A 16937-nucleotide genomic window follows, 5' to 3' on the forward strand; every position below is an offset into this window, starting at 1 on the left:
TTATTTATCCTCTTTAATAAGGTACTTTTGGGTTCCTCTAAAATATAAGAGAAGGGACAATGGTTTGAGAAATACCACATATAAGCATCCTCTACTTCCGGAGTACCCCACAAAACCCGTAATTTAAGAACCGTACAATTCCTAATACCGAACTGGTAATAAATTCCTTCGCACTGATCATCAGACCAAAAATGGTCGGGGCTATCGTCTGAAAAAATTAAATCCGTATAGTCCTCCAAATTTTAGCGAACTGTACACGACTGAACTGACAAAAAAGTTTTCAAAATTATTAAGCAATCTCCAGTAATTGGCTAAGTTCACAATTTATTAAATACCTTTTCATTTGTAAGGGATTTCACTTTCAAGTAAGTGATCATTAGTAGGTAATTTGCAATAGTTTAAACCATTAAATTTTTGCTTTGCAATAAATTACTGCTAATTTTAAGATAATTGACGAATAATACTTGACAACCTTATCGAACCCTAAATATCAATTATAAATATGGTGTTATTTTATGAAACCACTCATGAATATAATCATGACTTCCAAACAGCTAGTTTGGCTTATTTCAATAGGTATCCCAACCCATATGCTAAACATGTTTTAAGTACTGATACTATCGAACAATATATTGATAAAGATGGATGTTTAAGAGTTACTAGACTTGTTGTAAAAAGAGGAAGATTACCCCAATTTATTAAACCATTCTTAGGATCAAATCTTGACTCATGGATTATTGAGAAATCAGTTACTAATCCTAAATCCAATACACTTCTCACCTATAGTGCCAATGTTGATCATAGGAAATTCATAAAGGTTGAAGAATACTTGAAATACTCGTCTTCGGAAGGAAGTAAAACTTTGGTAGAAGGGAAAGTTAAGTTTTCATCAAATTTAATTGGATTCAAACAAAGAATTGAAGAATGGAGTCATAGAAGATTTTCATCCAATATTAATAATACAAGAGAGGGCTTAAAATATGTTATGAATAGGTTACAACAAGCCAAAGGTTGGAAAGTTGAAAATAGCTAATAATCTAAGGTTTAACTGATTTTGTCCTCCTGATATTAATTAATTTATTTACTTCATTTTGCTATAATTCACTATAGCGAATTTACAGAATTGCATTATTTTACGACTTTACGAGAATTAGTAGTTTTTTTAAAAAAAATTACTATTGTTTCCACTTAGCTTATTACTTATAGTGACTGATTATACTAATGGGATTAGTTTTCAGCCTTCATACTACAGAATGATGGTATTTAACCATCTCTTTTATTGTAAATAGATTTACGAAATGAACGAATTTGAAACATAATTGAAACGCATTGTAGTGTTTAACATTTATTATTTATAGTTCTGATATCTATACTAGTTAATGCCCAGCTGGATCAATAATACTTATTTATATATATATATATATACATTCATAAATTCTTATACTATGTACTAATTATCAACTAGTTATCAGCAGTTCCAGCCTCTCTAATTGTGGCACCCTCTTCCCCAAAGTTCGTGTGCAAGTTCCCAATTACGTATGCAGGAAAGTGTCTCTCTTTTAGTCATATCACTTGCCAACCCAAAAATAGGATTTCATCTGGTTATCACAAGAGAGCTAGCAGAAATAATTAATTAACTACTATATCATTACTCAAGTAATATTATATATATTACATATATATATATTATATATAAATTTCATATTGATACCCAATAAGTTTATAACTATACTTCATTAGTAATTCAGTGTAAAGCTGTGATTGCTCCACGCTCAGATTGTTCCCCCTTTTTGCGTCCGCTGGCATAACTACTATTGATAGAATTAATAACAAAAGGCATAACAACTTTATAGCATACCAAAATAATTAGGGAATTTATTATTATTATTAAAAAGATGGAAGTTTCGCGGCCTTATTATAGCCCTAAAATAAGAAGTAGAAAGTCTTCATCTTCATCAAGTTCAACTACATCCACTACTTCCATGTCTCCTAAGCTAAGATCTCCTCTGCAAGTTAAGGAAGATTCCGCTTCATCCCGACCTGAACCTACCATAGTTAAAAGAAGGAATTCTCATTTTGTTTCTACTTCATCCCCCTGGTTTAGAAGAAATTCATTCTTATCACAATCTATGATTCAAAATGAAAACTTTTCTGTTTACGAAGCTCCAAATTTTTATAGTGATTCAGCTAGTTCATATAATATTATTTCATTACGAGAGTGTCAAGGATTCCTATTTAATCAAGATTTATTTGCAACACCTTATCAACAATCTAAATCATTAGCTCAAGAACGTAAAGTTCGAGAAATGTCCTTTTCTAAATCTAGGTCACGGTCTATTTCTAAATCTAAATCAATAACTCCTTCTGATTCATCCAATTGCATTAGTCAACAACAAATACCACTGAACAATAATTCTGTAAGAAGACATACTTCATATCATCCTCCAAGGCCTAATTTCCTTAGACCTGGAAGTGATAGCGCTATAATTGATGATGATGAAGAAGAAGAAGATAAGGCTACTCGTCAAACAAATGAAGATATCGATATGGATATTATAAATAATCGTAACACTATAGGCAATGAATATGATGAAGATCATATGGATGACGAATTGAGTGATGATGATGATGATGAAGATGATTATGAAGAAATGCAAGCTTATGGTGGTGATTCCAATAATAGAAGGTATAAAGTTCATGTCACTGAAATTATAGTAAATGAAGAAGATGAGGATATTTTCCCTAAATAACGTCCATCGGTGATTCTTTAACTGCATTATACGGTTCCATACTCCATTCATTCACTCATTCACTCATTCATTCATTCACTGCATCACATTTAGGATTGGTTGGTTTTAATTTTCTCTTTCATGTTTGGTTTATTGGTTTACTCTATTTTTTGGTAATTTCTCTTTGGTTTGTTTTCTTTTGTTCGGCTTGTATAGGTATGCATGTTTTTATTAATCCTTCTCAAACTCTATTCTCTTAATTATGTTTATTTATATAGATAATAATATTTAATTATCATTAATTTCTGTATTCCCTTTCCATCTGTTAGCGATTGCGACTCGCACCGATCTCTACCAAAAAAAAAAAATCTGATCAACACTTTAACAAATACCTTTAACAGTGTCACATTCAGTTCAGTTAATTATAAGAACCACATAAGATGTCTGATCCAAAGAAACAGTTTGAAGAGTTATCATTGGCATTCAATGAACAACAACAAAATGTAAATGAATATATAGCTGTGAGGTCTAAACTTGAAACCCAATTTCAAGAGAATAAAATAGTATTAACAGAATTTGAAAATTTAAATGATGAATCTAAAATATATAAGTTAACTGGACCTATTTTAATACCTCAAGAATATGCAGAAGCTAAGTTAAATGTCAGTAAGAGAATTGAATTTATTCAAGATGAAATTAAGAGAGTAGAGACAAAGATTACTGAAGAAGAAAAGGCAATGGAAGCTACCAGAGATAAATTATTAGCTTTGAGAGCTCAAATTGAACAATAATAATTGGGCATATCCCTCATTGTATCGTTCCTATCAGTGTATTATAGAGTTTAATATGTACAAAGTATCTTTATTCATTAATATATATCTATATGTATATATATGTATGTATCTTGAGTTTAATTTTTGCAGTAATCATCCTCTAACTAATTGAGATTTAATCAAATTTATTAAACTAATGGCATTGAAAGCACTCCATTGTTCTACATCATTATAAGCAGAACCTAAACCTTGGAAGTGAGAAACTTTTTCATCAACAAATTTCTTAGTATTTTTAAAATTAGAACTTGTATCTGTTAATTGATATAATTCAGAAGTAACATAAATTGTTGAAATTCCCATACGTTTACTATACCATGCAAAATCATTAGATTCATCACCAGCATAAAAGGCAATATCATCACTTAAATTATGTAATTCTTCCATTGATTTAGTAATATTATATGGTACAATTAATTGAGAAATACCATATGTTAAATGTTTAATTATAGGTTCATTTAATTCTAATCTCTTTTTAATTAAATATCCAACTCTTTCATATTGATTAGTTAATGAATGAAATTCTTTACTTTGAGGATCCTTTGCATGATCTTCTAAAATCTTTCTCAGATGACTTAACCAATAAGAAACTAATTTAAATTCAGGACTTGAACCATCAGTATTAATTATTGACAGTAATGAATCAGGATAATTTAATTCTCTTATTGCTTTAGTAATACATGTACTATTAAATCCATAAGTTGGAACAAATTCTAATGATTTAGTTAATATCTTCAGTTCTAATGATTCTCCATTGGAAATGGTATGATCTTTAGATTGATATGACCTTACAAACGTCAATGGTCTTGATACAACACTTCTACTTGCCCTAATTCCTGTTCTTATCATTATTAATATGGTTGATACTTAGTTCTTTACCATTGTATCGTATAGATTAATTAGAATGATACGATATATTTTTTCTTTTAACTGCGAGTGCAAAAAAAAATTACTTGGTAGGATTTTGAATTTTCACAGTGGCAATAATCTATACGATTGCAATAACCACCATTAAGGAGTATTAGTATTGTATAATGTTGGTAAGTATATCATTGAGTAACTATTATTGATTATTGTAATGAATACTAACAAGTTTTGCTTTTAGATAAAACCATTGGGGGAGTATAAGGCTCCTCGTCATACGTTGGATGCAGAAGAAGATACAATTACAAAGCCATTTCCTAAACCTATAATTGTTGTAGAATTGGTGGAAGATATTAAATCAATTGATTATGTAGTGATATCTCCATCAACTCTTTCTGTATTACTGGATTCATTTGAATCTACTAAAATTGTGGGTTCTATACAAATCATATATGACCTTTCAGTAACTCAATCACCATCAAGAGAAGGTTTAGATGAAGAAGATGCTGAAGATTATAATATTATTGAACAATTATATTCTGCTAATAGAGTCAATCGATTTGAAACTAATATCCTTGGAAAAATTGATATTAAACTTCATACTTCAGGAACTAATTCAGTTATTAGTATTGTTATACCTCGCTTTAGTAATATAATTACTTTTAATTTAATTGCAAAGGCAATTACAGAAAAATTTATTCCTTTAATTAAAAATCAATGGATAGTATTGGCTCCATGTAGTTTGAATAATAATAGTACAATTAATAAATTGATTGTTAATTCACATAAGAGTACTGATAAAAGTGATGAAGAACAATCACAAATCCTCGAGGCAATCCCATATCTTAAACCTCCACATTTTATAACAGGTATATCGGGTGCAATTGTATCACAATTGAATAAACTTGAACAAGTTTCAGTATTAACTTTGGTGTTAGATCTGGAAGGTCATTCAGGATTTGAAAAATCTAGTAGTGATTCAATTGTTGATAGTGCATTTGTTCTTGGTTCAATATTGTTACCAGATTCTATTAAACAGCATGAATATGTTAAGGCAGTTAGTGAAAAAGTTAGAAAATTAAATGGATTTTCTAATTCGGGAATGTATATATAGAAAATAAAATTAATACTTTAATGGATTTATCTTTGTTTTATTACCTACCCTAAATAAATATGTAAAATGTCTAACTGTTTGAATTTCTCATAGATAAGAAACAATTCCAAAGAACTGATACTGAAGAACTAAAAGGTACTTGAAAATTACGTGGAACAATTAAAAAATTAAAGAATTGAACTGGAAACCATACTGAATAATTAATTAAAAGAGTTTTTAAATATATCTTAGATAATTTGATTTTTGCTTGATCCCAAGTACCATTTTCTAAAACAATTGTACCATAAGTGAAAAATGAAAATAAAGATATTGGAGAGAAGCATAATTGATCAGTTAATACTTTTCGTAAAACTTCAATAAATTTAGGATCAGTTGAATATATTTGGAGAAATTTATACCACCAACATTGAATAAATGCCATTATAAACCCCCAACACATAAATCCTGCTAATCTATTAAATTGATAATAAGTTAATTCCACTATAGGAGATGGTAAATCTCCAAAATTATTAAAATTATTATCTTCTATTGATTCATTATCATTCTGTAAGTATTCAATAAATCGTTCAACGCCTTCTTCATCAATACTAATATTATCAGTGGCGTTCCTTGAATTTACTTCCACGTTACCAAGATCAACAGCTTCTTCCTCATCTCTATAAACATTAAATCCTGTAGATCCAATATCTCTTGTATCTAATTGATTAAGATTACCTCTATTTATTAAATCATTAGAATTAAATGAAAGTCCAACTGATGGTGCATTAGGATTAAATCGAAAGCTTATACCAGGTTGATTTGGTTTATAACTTAAAATACTTTGAGCTAAACTTTCACTTATACCATATAATACTAAATTAGTTACTATTATAGTAATTAATGAACTTTTCATATATAAATTAGTATATTTGGTCATTAATTTAATTAAGAATGATCCTAATATACTAATGATAATAAAATTTAAAAGGGGAATATTATAAATTCTAATACAATTAATTAACCTCACAAACCAATGACGTTGTTCCCTTATGTCATTTTCAGATTCTAGAGCAATTGGCATTCTGGTTGGTAATTTCGAGATACCCTAACCTGTTCCCTTTAGCTTGATCCTTTAGGCTTTATGGGGTCTAATCTTACTTAAGGCCGGATTTACAGTTTTGATTATTTTTGCAGGTTATGGCAATTGCCGAATAAGTTGCAACTGCAATCTATTTTACTTCTACTACTTCTATACGAATTTGTATATATGACTTTATTCAAAACTTTATTTCAATATCGTACAGGCGTCTTGGTCTAATAGGGAAATACAATGTTTGAATTTTATAATTTTGTAGGTTTTGCTATATATCTAAATAAGGACTTCTAGTTAAATATCACACGTTAAAGACATACTAAATAACAGAGATTGTCAAATACTTCCAAGATTTATAAACTATTATTTCATAGGTTAATTATATTAGCCTTAAATTATGGTACTCTTAGTAATATTCCTCTCAATATCAATACTCAATCTTAAATTATTACCCGTAGTTTTCACTACACCCTTATCGCACATTCTTTCATAATATAAATGATACATTGGCATATATCTATCCACAAACTTTACAATTTTATCATCAGTCATTCCTCTTCCTGTTAATTTAATCAATGCATGTTCTTGTTGAATTCTCCAAGTATAGACATTATTAATATCAGTGGTATGAATGAAGATGAATTTGTCAAATAATTTCCATATGGCTTGGTATTGTTTCAATGATTCATTAATCTGTTCCAAATGATATAATTTGTGATGTTGAACTATTCCACTAGGTTCTGATGTTAAGTAGCTTAATCTCAATTGATCTTCATCGAGAGGTTCAAATCCATTAAACCATCCTTCAAAGATTATTACATCTACTGGTTTATCAATTATTTTCCAATTGGATGAATCAAATCTATCTCCTTCACCATTAAAAGCAGATTTATCATAAGTAGGTATTATTATAGGAAAATCTTCATTATTATTATGCGAATTAATTAATTGATCAAATATCTTTACCCCAATATTAATATCATGAGTTCCTGGTAAACCTCTACCTCGAAGTAAAAGATTATCAGAATCATTCAATTTAACTTGATCTACATGTTTAAGATATAAGTCATCCATCAGAAATTGTACAAAATTAAGGTGTTCATAAGTAGTTTGCAATTGCTTAGTGAGATGTTCAGCCAAATATGATTTCCCCGAACCTTGAGGACCAGATAATCCTATGATAATTGGTTTCTTCTGCTTTTTAAAGTCATATTCATCTATACTACTTTTTAAATACTCGATTGATATAGATATTGAACTCATAATATAATGTGCAATTTTTCACTATTATCTGTATATGTCTATATAAATTTCCGGGGAAGCACTATGACTAAAATTTTTAAAGTGCGTAGTGAAAAATTACTAGTTCTTGATTATATATATATACTTAATTATATATACTTAATTATATAGATTTAAATATTAGAGATTGATTGTCATTAGTTCATATAGCCTTTAAATCCTTTAACTTTGAAATCAATTCATCGACAGATTCTACTTTAACACCGGCTTGTCTAACTGGAGGTTCTTCGACTTTTAAAGTTTCTAATCTTTTAGTAATTTCTATACCTAAATCACTAGCTGATAATTTTTCCAAGGGTTTTTTCTTTGCTTTCATAACATTTGGTAATGAAGCATATCTTGGATCATTTAATCTTAAATCAGTAGTAATTACTAATGGTAATTTAGCTCTTAAAGTATCTGAACCTCCATCAACTTCACGAGTTACTGTAACATTATCACCATCTATTTCAACTTTAGATGCATTTGTTGCTTGAGGCCAATTTAATAATCCGGCAAGCATTTGTCCTGTTTGATTTGAATCATCATCAATGGCTTGTTTACCTAATATAATCAAATTTGAATTCTCTTTTTCAACCACTTTTTGTAATAATTTTGCAACGCTTAATGGTTCAACTTCTTCTTCTCCAACATCAATTAAAGTACTTGTATCAGCACCTTTTGCTAAAGCTACTCGTAAAACATCTTGAGCTTTAGTTGGTCCAATAGAAACAGCATGAATCTTTTCTACTAAATCTTTATTACCTTCTCTAATTCTTATAGATTCTTCAAGAGCAATATCACAGAATGGATTAATACTAAATTTAACTCCTTTAGTTTCAACTCCTGTTTGAGTCTTATTAATTCTAGGTTTAATGGCAAAGTCAATTACCCTTTTCACTGGAACAAGAATTCTTAGTTTAGATGTTGACATCGTTATATAGTTATTGTTACTGCTATAGTTCCTGTTACTTATATTACTATTGCTATTAGCTGCTCAATGACTCTTACTAGTCAAGTTTTTCAGCCTAATGATTTTTCACCATAGCTTTTTTTTTTTTTCTTTCATCCGTAAACGGCGATCGCGCACCGGGCTTTTGCATTGGGTGTAAAAAAAAATGGGTGTAAATAATTAAATCAGTGAAGAAGTAAATGTTAAATATATAATTATATATGGTATAGTACAGGAACTGAAGTAAGAAAGAGATATCTAAGTAATTTCATTAGTAGGGGTATTATTATTATTACGATTTCTTGCTTTCATTTTTTCAATTCTAGCCTTTAATTGAGATGTTACTTCTGCTGCTCGCTTCCAATCAGCTTCAATTTCCATAGGAGAATCTATTGAACTTGTATAACCAAAAGGTTGAGAAGATGAAATTCTATTAAAATTATTTGATCTAGTAAGATAGGAATTTTCTCTACTGGTATTTATATTTGTATTAGAAGTTTCTCCTCCATCAAGTGATAATCTTTTAACTTCTGAACTTAATTCTCCTGATGTTATTCTTGTTTTTTCAGGTGAAATATACGATATTGGTCTTGAAGTGGTTGATGGTGATGAAAATGTCATTTGACTAGTTCCTGAATATAATCCTCCTGAAAATGTTGATTGCTTATTTGTTTGTTGAAGTTTTATTATTTCAATTTTTTGTTCCAGATCTCGTATCTTTAATTTTGCATCTTCAAGATCATGATTCAATCGAGTAATTTGTTGATCCTTCTGCTTTAACATTCGATTATTATTAGCTAAATCCTTTTGTAAACTATCTAATTTTGATTGAAGATTTAATATTTCTTGTTTTAATACATAATTATCTTCTTCTCCTTGTTTAATTCTTTTGGCATCTCTTTCTCTTTGAATAATGGATTCTTCCTTCTCCTTTCGAAGATTTATTAATTCTTCTTTATCTTGATTACTAAAAGTTTCAAAGGTTTGTTTAGGTAAAGGAGGATTTACATGAGATTGAGGGTGTGGTAAATTACTTATAGATGAAGATGCTAATGATCTTCCAGTTAATCCTCTTCCAATAGTAGATGATTTAGGTGTATCATCAACTCTTTTAACAGGTGAACTTGCCCCTCTTTTGGCAGGTATAGATGTTGGAGCAGATACTGGTGGTCTTGTTCTTTTAATTGTACCAGAATTAAGAGGCGGTATTTGAGATCTTTTTGAAATAGTTGAATTGGAATTAGAAGATGTTGAACTTTTTGATGTGGCATTAACTTGAACAGATTCATAAAAGGCAGTTATTTTTGATTTTCTATTATCATCAACTTTCTCAAGGAATCCTGCAAGTTCTCTTTGACCAGTTATTTTCATTAAAGTACCTATCATTTCGGTTGATGCTTGTCTTATAGGTTCTTGAGATTCACTTAATAATTTTACACCAACTTGCATAATTGAATCTATTTCATTACTTGTTGGAGGTACAGTAGTAGCAGCTAAACATCTTTGTAAATAATTAGCTGAAGAAATTTTATTTTGAGGAATCTTCAGTTTTAAACCATTAAGTGTATCATCTAAAATATCACTTAAACTAGATGATCTAAAGATAGAATCCAAAGCATTTGCTAAGGCAGTTGCAACTGATGCTTTCTTTTCTTTTAATCTATCAATTATTGGAGGTAATACTAAATGTTGATATCTGTGGAAATTCTTTTTAAGACCATTACTTATATATTCTATACAATTAGCTGCTAATTGTACAACTTGAATATTAGCATCTTTCATACATTTGGCAAATAATCGGATAATTTGAGAATAATCATCATTAGTAACTAATTTGACTGCTTTATCTAAAATTATATGAACTTCTTCAAGTACTTCAACTCTATCTTTCCATTTAGAAGATGATAATCGGGATTCAAAATCATTAGGTAATTTGGATAATATTTCAACAGGTTCGACTAAATCAAAAGGATCAAAGGAAGATGTAGAATGATTAGATATAGTTGGAAGATCAGCATCTGTCATAATAATATCAGTAGCACCATTAGCTGATTGAGCAGCTGCTGCAGCAGCTGCTGCTTCTTCTAATCTTCTTCTTTCTAATTCTTGTTCTCTAGTCAATCTTTTTTGTTCTGGTACAGTTCCAGTTACAGCTTCAAATGCTTTTGTAAGATCCTTTTGTTGTATAGGTTTTAAATCGGGGAATAATATTGTTGATAAATTATCTCCCATCCATTTATATAATTCTACTGTTAATTGAGTAGTTTCTGATCTTACATTTCTATCAGCATGAGCAAATAATTTAGGTAAAGCAGGAATAATTAATCTAGGCAGAATAATTTGACAACCAAAATTACTAATTATTGTATTTAAACCTTGAACTGAACCAGAAACTAATTTTGGTAATCTATTTGAAAAAGTTGGAATAAAATCTTCAATTAAACTATTTGGATCTTTTGAAATTTCAATCATTAATAATAATGATTCAATTGAATATTCTTTAGTATTTTTACGATTTGAACTTAAACCCTTTTCAATAATTGAAGTTATAATACCAATTGATTTTAATCTTGCCACATTATTAATGGTTCCACCATATTTTAAATAATTAACAAGTGAATTAATAGCATTTTCTTGAGCTACAACATTACTATCAGTTATAAATTGTTTTAAAAGTTCTGGTCTATTATTAAATTCTTGAAAAATTTCATCATTTTCATTACGAGAATTTTCAAATAATTTACTTAGTTCATCATATGCTTCTAATCTTACTTTCCATACTTTATGAACCAACCGTTGGTCTAATGGTAAGGATGAGTAATCAGGTTCTTCTGACATTAGTAACCTATTTAATCTTTAATTCTTAGTATGTTTATTGTGGATAGTATTTTTGTTTTGGTTTGGGGTTTAAATTTTTTGGTGTTTGTAAACAAACCAAGTTCCAAATGTATTGCGGTGTGGGTCTACAATAAATTAAAGAAATAAAACGATGCAATGGATTTTATTATAATAAGTATATGAAACCTTACGTAAATAGTATTTAGAGAATAAATATTGAGTCTGTAATAGCTTAGGCATAATAGCATATTCTAACTCTAATATGAAATAGAAGGAAAATGTAAATGGAAATGTAAATGAATGGTTGTTATTGATATTGTTTGTTTGTCTATGGGAAAATGCAAGGGTCATCATATTATTCATATTCATATTCATATTAAAAAGAATACCTGGTAAATATAATAACCGTCGTACCTTCGTTAATTTATATTACATGGAATTGTGTCAATTGGACTTTTCATTAGTTTTGATTATTCAATTTTCTTAGCATATTTAGCTTTAATTTCTTCATATGGTTTTAAATTGAATCCCCATTCTTCTTCACCTGGTCTATTAACATAATATTTTTGAATGCTAACTCCATGATATGGATGATGAGCAATATTAAACCATGGAAAAATAGCTAAAAGTGTAAAAGAATATTGAGAATTTCTATTAGCAACATCCTTTAATCTATCATCTAATACAGATTCATTTTCATGATATGGTAATTTTCCTTGTGATAATAATTTTTTTATTTCATATCTATCCTTTTTAACTTCTCTAGCATTTTCTGACCATCCAAGGAATCTTTGTGATGATCTTGAATAAGCTAAATAAAATCCCCCTAAAAATCCTAATAAAGTAGCAGTTCTTAAGGCTCCAGCTGGAACTTTACCTGGAGCTTTAAGAGATCCTGCAGCAGGTTCTAATCTTTCCCAAGCTTGTAAAGCTAATGGCATACCAACAGTAGCTGCACCCCAAGCTGCATAATCAGAACCTCTAAAGTATCCAACAACTCTTTTAAAATGAGGATCCACATCAATTAATTCATAATCTCCTTGTGGTGGATCGGATCTCACCGGTAATGTACTATCCGTATATGACATACTTGGTATAATTCAATTAATATCAGTTATCTCTCAGTTTAAAATCTTTCGTTTCTTCATTAACAATTCTCACACTTTGATTGGAAAACTAAAATTCGAAAAAGGTAGTGCGAAGGGGCATAATTGTCTGGTTGGTACACGCCTTATCCACTACCTCCTCTACTTCTACCTTTACCTCCTTGCTTGGAAGTTTTACATTAAATCCAACTTTTGAGTAATTCGTATATTATGACATTCTAACTGTTTGGTAATTTGACTAATTTCACTAACTTGACTAATTTCACTAACTTGACTAATTTGACTTATCAATAGTGTTGCTTCTTTTGTACAAGTTTTTTGTGTACAACTTGAACAGAATAGGCTTTCTTTCAGTTCATATAGGTTGTCTTTTATAGTTATTTTTTGTAACTTCTAAGTTAAGTATCTAATCTGTGTTTATTAAAATAACTCATATACCCATTTGGGCCTTAGACTGACTTGTACGTTAATTAAGTAATATGACTTTAGGGTGTTCTTTTTTGTTTCGCAACCATTGGAATTTATATGTATTGGGTGCAATGTGTATTGGAATAGTTCAGCAGTTTAGTAATTGATCACTATACAAGTGGAATATGAGTACATTTACAGCCTGATAGTGTTTTGTATCACTTCATTCATCACCCTTCACTGTGAGATAAAACAACTCGAGTCGCTCAGCATTAATTCTGAACTAGAATACGTTAAATAATAACTAAATGATTAAACAATCTGGAAATTATTCTTTCTTAATTGTTTGTCTATGCTTTTGAGTGGTACTACTCTGTGTCCAATATTATCCTCCTATATATTCTTCCTTAAGTATAGAGTCTTGCATCTATTTGTTACAATGAAGACATACAGCATTGCGCACCGAAAAATATGAAAAATCAATACACCAAGTGGACTATTTCAGTTAACCACTTTGTATATGAACAAGTAGAAATTAACTAGTAATTCTGAGAAGCAATGACTACTGGTATTGATGAGACATTAACGGCTGGTATGTATTGAAACATCTATAAGGAAGTTATGTCATAATTATGGTATTGAATATATTACTAACTTAATATGTTTGTAGAGGAAATCGCCTTATATGATAGACAAATACGTCTTTGGGGTATGGCTACTCAATTAAGATTACGATCAGCTAAAATCTTATTAATAAATTTAGGAGCAATTGGTGGAGAGATTATAAAGAATTTAGTATTAGGAGGATTAAATTCAATTACAATTCTTGATGATTCTAAAGTTAAAGAAGAAGATTTTGGTGCACAATTCTTTTTACCAAATGATGAATCTATAGTTAATCAATTGAAATTACCTTTAGTTATTGAAAAGATTAAAGAATTAAATAATCGAGTTAATTTAACAATCGATACATCTTCATTAACTAAAGTTATTTCCGATTCTCAATATCTTAAACAATTTGATTTAATAATTGCTACTGAACTTGATAAATCTCAATTATTTGAATTAAATTCTAAAACTAGAGAATTAAATATCCCATTATATGCTACAGGTGGTCATGGATTAAATGGATATATTATAACAGATCTAATAAAGCATACTGCCACATCAGAAAAGGATGTTGGTAATATTCCAAGAAAACCAGATACTAAAATAAATAGAGTTAAAACCATAACAAATGTATCATATAATGAAACAGATAAAAAGGAAATAATAACAATTCTTGATGAATATAATCCTATTCTGGAAATATTCAAATCTAAACAATTGCCTAATCAATTGAATAAACGACAAATGAAAAGGTTATCAGCAGCTTTGCCATTAATATTTGCCTTGTTTGAAATACCTAAACCTATAAATGTAGAAGATGATATTGACATAAATTTATTAAAATCTACTGCAATTTCAGTATGTGAATCATTTGGAATTCCTTCTACTATTATAACTGAAGAATATCTCAATATATTTAGTAAACAAGCATTTACTGAATTTTCTCCTGTAGCTGCAATAATTGGAGGAACTTTAGCTCAAGATGTAATTCAATTTTTAAGTCAGAAGGAAAGTCCTATAAATAATGTGTTAATTTTAGATTCCATTAAATCTGAAATGCCAATATATTCTTTATAGTTTGTAAATAACTAAATAATAATACAAATAGAAGTTAATTTACCTAGAATTTGGTGTAAGTCCTCTACCTTTTCTTTTCTTTAAATGAGAAGTATCTCTTAAGAATCGTAATGAACTATTTAATTTAATTTTTAATGCTTCATTTCGTATTCTTTCTTCTTTAGTTTGTTCAATTAATGCTTGCTTTTTCTCTTCAAAAGTTTTATCTTCAATATCTCCTTCATCAATAGCTGTATCATATTTTCTTTTATTTTCTTTTATTTCAATTTTTATCTCTTCAATTTTTTTCTCTGAATCTTCAATAGATTGTTTAGAATTATTATATTCTTTTAATATGAAATTCTTTTCTTCATTTTTAGAACTTATTTTATGAATTAATTCCTTTGTTTTTCTTTGAAGATCCCATATTTCTAATTGATTCTTTATAAAATTTAAAGTTTTTTCATCTTTAATTTCATTTTTATCACTAAATTTTTCAAGTAATTCTTCAATTTCATTTATCCTTAATTTAACTTTATCAATTTCTTCTAATTTTTTTAAAACTCGTTTGTTAGCTGAATTTATACGAGCTTCTGCATGATCTATATCATCATATATATTAGATATGGTTTTCTTTAGAGGATCTTCTCTTCGTCCTAATCTAGCTTGAGATTCTTGTTCATTAAATTTAATATATCCATTATATTCTTCTTCACATCTTTGCATAGCTAAATAAGCATAACTTAAATGCATAATTAATTTATGAGTTAATATAGATGTATTATTAACACCAGCTGTATCACTAGTAGAATGAATACCAATTAATTGATTATATGAATTTTTTAAAGGATTAGTTACATAATCCAGTTGTAATCTTTTTGAATCATAATATGATGGTTTAATATCTCTTGCTTTTTCTTCTCCATTTATATTAATTAAATCTGTAGAATCATAAGGAGTATAATGATAATGAACTTCAGTTAGTAAAGAACTTTCAACATCAATTGCAGAAAATTTAGGAATTTTTGGTAAATCAGGTAATGGCCAAGGTGGGAAATTACTTCTTGTACTTGTTCTAAATACTTCATCAAAGAATTTTGATGATAAAAATGTAAGTTTTTGATTATAAATTGGGAAAATATCTGGTGGTAAATTTCCAATATAATCTCTTAAACATACAATAGATGAAATTAATTTATATAAATAATCTTTCTTATCAGAATCTTTTGAATAATAAACTTTACAATGTTCTATTGTTTTCATAGGAACTAATCTTATTATTATAGCTTCACCTCTTCGATTTTGAGATCTTATTTGTTTTATAAATTCATGTTCTGTATCAACATAACCATCAAATACAATAATAGTATCAAATTTTATAGTTGATAATTGTTCTGAATCTCTTTGAACTAATCCATCATGAGGTAATAAATGAATTGTTGTATTACTATCACTATTTTTATTTTGCTTTTTAGATTCTCTTTGAACATTATTACCAGAATATCTTTTAACATTTTTATTACCATTACATCCTAATAATAAAGCATCAACTAAATCTAAAAATTTCATATTATTATTCATAACAATAGCTATATTTTTTGTTTTTGATGGACTATTCAGAATAATTACATTAATTAAATCTTTAAGAACATTAAATTTACCACTTGTATCAGCTAATTTATTTGGCATATCCTTTTGAGTTAAATTTTTTGGCATATAATGATTAATTAATAAATATGGATGAGTACTAACAAGCATACAATTGTTAATACAAATTTCTAATGATTTAACAATTAAATCTTTACTATCATTGGTTTCACAATATTTTAATATATCAGGATAATGTAATGAAACAATTTGATCTGTTAATTCCTTTTGAAATTCATACATTGGAGTTGGTAAATGATAATCACCACTTTCATTAATTGTTTCTAAATCCAACTCTATAATTGGAGGTTCAGGAGTTCCATCTAAAATCTTTAAGAGATTCATATTTATTAATTTCAATTTCAATTTCAATTTCAATTTCGTATGCTTAAACCTATTACTAATAAAAGTCGTTACTTAAGATATTCAGA

At 28.5% G+C, this 16937-nt stretch overlaps 12 protein-coding genes across 12 annotated transcripts; 5 read left to right on the forward strand and 7 right to left on the reverse strand. All coding sequences in view use genetic code 12, as the record gives it.

Annotated features, from left to right (window-relative positions):
- Positions 1-502: 502 nt before the first annotated feature.
- Positions 503-1033, forward strand: RJT21DRAFT_88201 (uncharacterized protein; the record flags this gene model as incomplete). The annotated part of the gene is made up of 1 exon (XM_064885558.1): positions 503-1033. One exon carries the CDS (start codon positions 503-505, stop codon positions 1031-1033), a length of 531 nt encoding a protein of 176 aa, XP_064736624.1.
- An 862-nt stretch (positions 1034-1895) lies between these two features.
- RJT21DRAFT_115510 (uncharacterized protein) lies at positions 1896-2750 on the forward strand (the record flags this gene model as incomplete). The annotated part of the gene is made up of 1 exon (XM_064880353.1): positions 1896-2750. The coding sequence occupies one exon, from the start codon at positions 1896-1898 to the stop codon at positions 2748-2750; it is 855 nt and encodes a 284-aa protein (XP_064736625.1).
- Positions 2751-3060: 310 nt separating this feature from the next.
- Positions 3061-3588, forward strand: YKE2 (tubulin-binding prefolding complex subunit). Its single transcript, XM_064884798.1, has one exon. The coding sequence runs from the start codon at positions 3170-3172 to the stop codon at positions 3518-3520; it is 351 nt and encodes a 116-aa protein (XP_064736626.1). The 5' UTR covers positions 3061-3169; the 3' UTR covers positions 3521-3588.
- On the reverse strand, positions 3586-4467 carry RJT21DRAFT_122132 (ubiquinone biosynthesis protein). The gene has a single exon (XM_064882302.1). It carries the CDS (start codon positions 4406-4408, stop codon positions 3656-3658), a length of 753 nt encoding a protein of 250 aa, XP_064736627.1. The 5' UTR covers positions 4409-4467; the 3' UTR covers positions 3586-3655.
- A 34-nt stretch (positions 4468-4501) lies between these two features.
- On the forward strand, positions 4502-5572 carry RJT21DRAFT_49043 (uncharacterized protein). The gene is made up of 2 exons (XM_064884803.1): positions 4502-4599; positions 4665-5572. Exons 1-2 carry the CDS (start codon positions 4594-4596, stop codon positions 5535-5537), a joined length of 879 nt encoding a protein of 292 aa, XP_064736628.1. The 5' UTR covers positions 4502-4593; the 3' UTR covers positions 5538-5572.
- Positions 5344-6798, reverse strand: RJT21DRAFT_49008 (uncharacterized protein). Its single transcript, XM_064884799.1, has one exon. It carries the CDS (start codon positions 6595-6597, stop codon positions 5608-5610), a length of 990 nt encoding a protein of 329 aa, XP_064736629.1. The 5' UTR covers positions 6598-6798; the 3' UTR covers positions 5344-5607.
- Positions 6799-7947, reverse strand: RJT21DRAFT_49009 (putative ATP-dependent kinase). The gene has a single exon (XM_064884800.1). The coding sequence runs from the start codon at positions 7870-7872 to the stop codon at positions 7000-7002; it is 873 nt and encodes a 290-aa protein (XP_064736630.1). The 5' UTR covers positions 7873-7947; the 3' UTR covers positions 6799-6999.
- A 1-nt stretch (position 7948) lies between these two features.
- RJT21DRAFT_49010 (uncharacterized protein) lies at positions 7949-8928 on the reverse strand. The gene has a single exon (XM_064884801.1). The coding sequence runs from the start codon at positions 8822-8824 to the stop codon at positions 8054-8056; it is 771 nt and encodes a 256-aa protein (XP_064736631.1). The 5' UTR covers positions 8825-8928; the 3' UTR covers positions 7949-8053.
- RJT21DRAFT_122135 (uncharacterized protein) lies at positions 8874-11737 on the reverse strand. The gene has a single exon (XM_064882303.1). The coding sequence runs from the start codon at positions 11678-11680 to the stop codon at positions 9101-9103; it is 2580 nt and encodes an 859-aa protein (XP_064736632.1). The 5' UTR covers positions 11681-11737; the 3' UTR covers positions 8874-9100.
- On the reverse strand, positions 11706-12832 carry NUO1 (Nuo1p). Its single transcript, XM_064884802.1, has one exon. It carries the CDS (start codon positions 12766-12768, stop codon positions 12151-12153), a length of 618 nt encoding a protein of 205 aa, XP_064736633.1. The 5' UTR covers positions 12769-12832; the 3' UTR covers positions 11706-12150.
- Positions 12833-13854: 1022 nt separating this feature from the next.
- Positions 13855-14880, forward strand: RJT21DRAFT_440 (E1 ubiquitin-activating protein; the record flags this gene model as incomplete). The annotated part of the gene is made up of 1 exon (XM_064884562.1): positions 13855-14880. The coding sequence occupies one exon, from the start codon at positions 13855-13857 to the stop codon at positions 14878-14880; it is 1026 nt and encodes a 341-aa protein (XP_064736634.1).
- A 19-nt stretch (positions 14881-14899) lies between these two features.
- RJT21DRAFT_49054 (uncharacterized protein) lies at positions 14900-16933 on the reverse strand. The gene has a single exon (XM_064884804.1). It carries the CDS (start codon positions 16849-16851, stop codon positions 14920-14922), a length of 1932 nt encoding a protein of 643 aa, XP_064736635.1. The 5' UTR covers positions 16852-16933; the 3' UTR covers positions 14900-14919.
- Positions 16934-16937: the final 4 nt, after the last annotated feature.

Source organism: Scheffersomyces amazonensis (assembly GCF_036850825.1).
Source record: "Scheffersomyces amazonensis strain UFMG-HMD-26.3 chromosome Unknown RJT21scaffold_6, whole genome shotgun sequence".
Lineage (NCBI taxonomy): Eukaryota > Fungi > Ascomycota > Pichiomycetes > Serinales > Debaryomycetaceae > Scheffersomyces > Scheffersomyces amazonensis.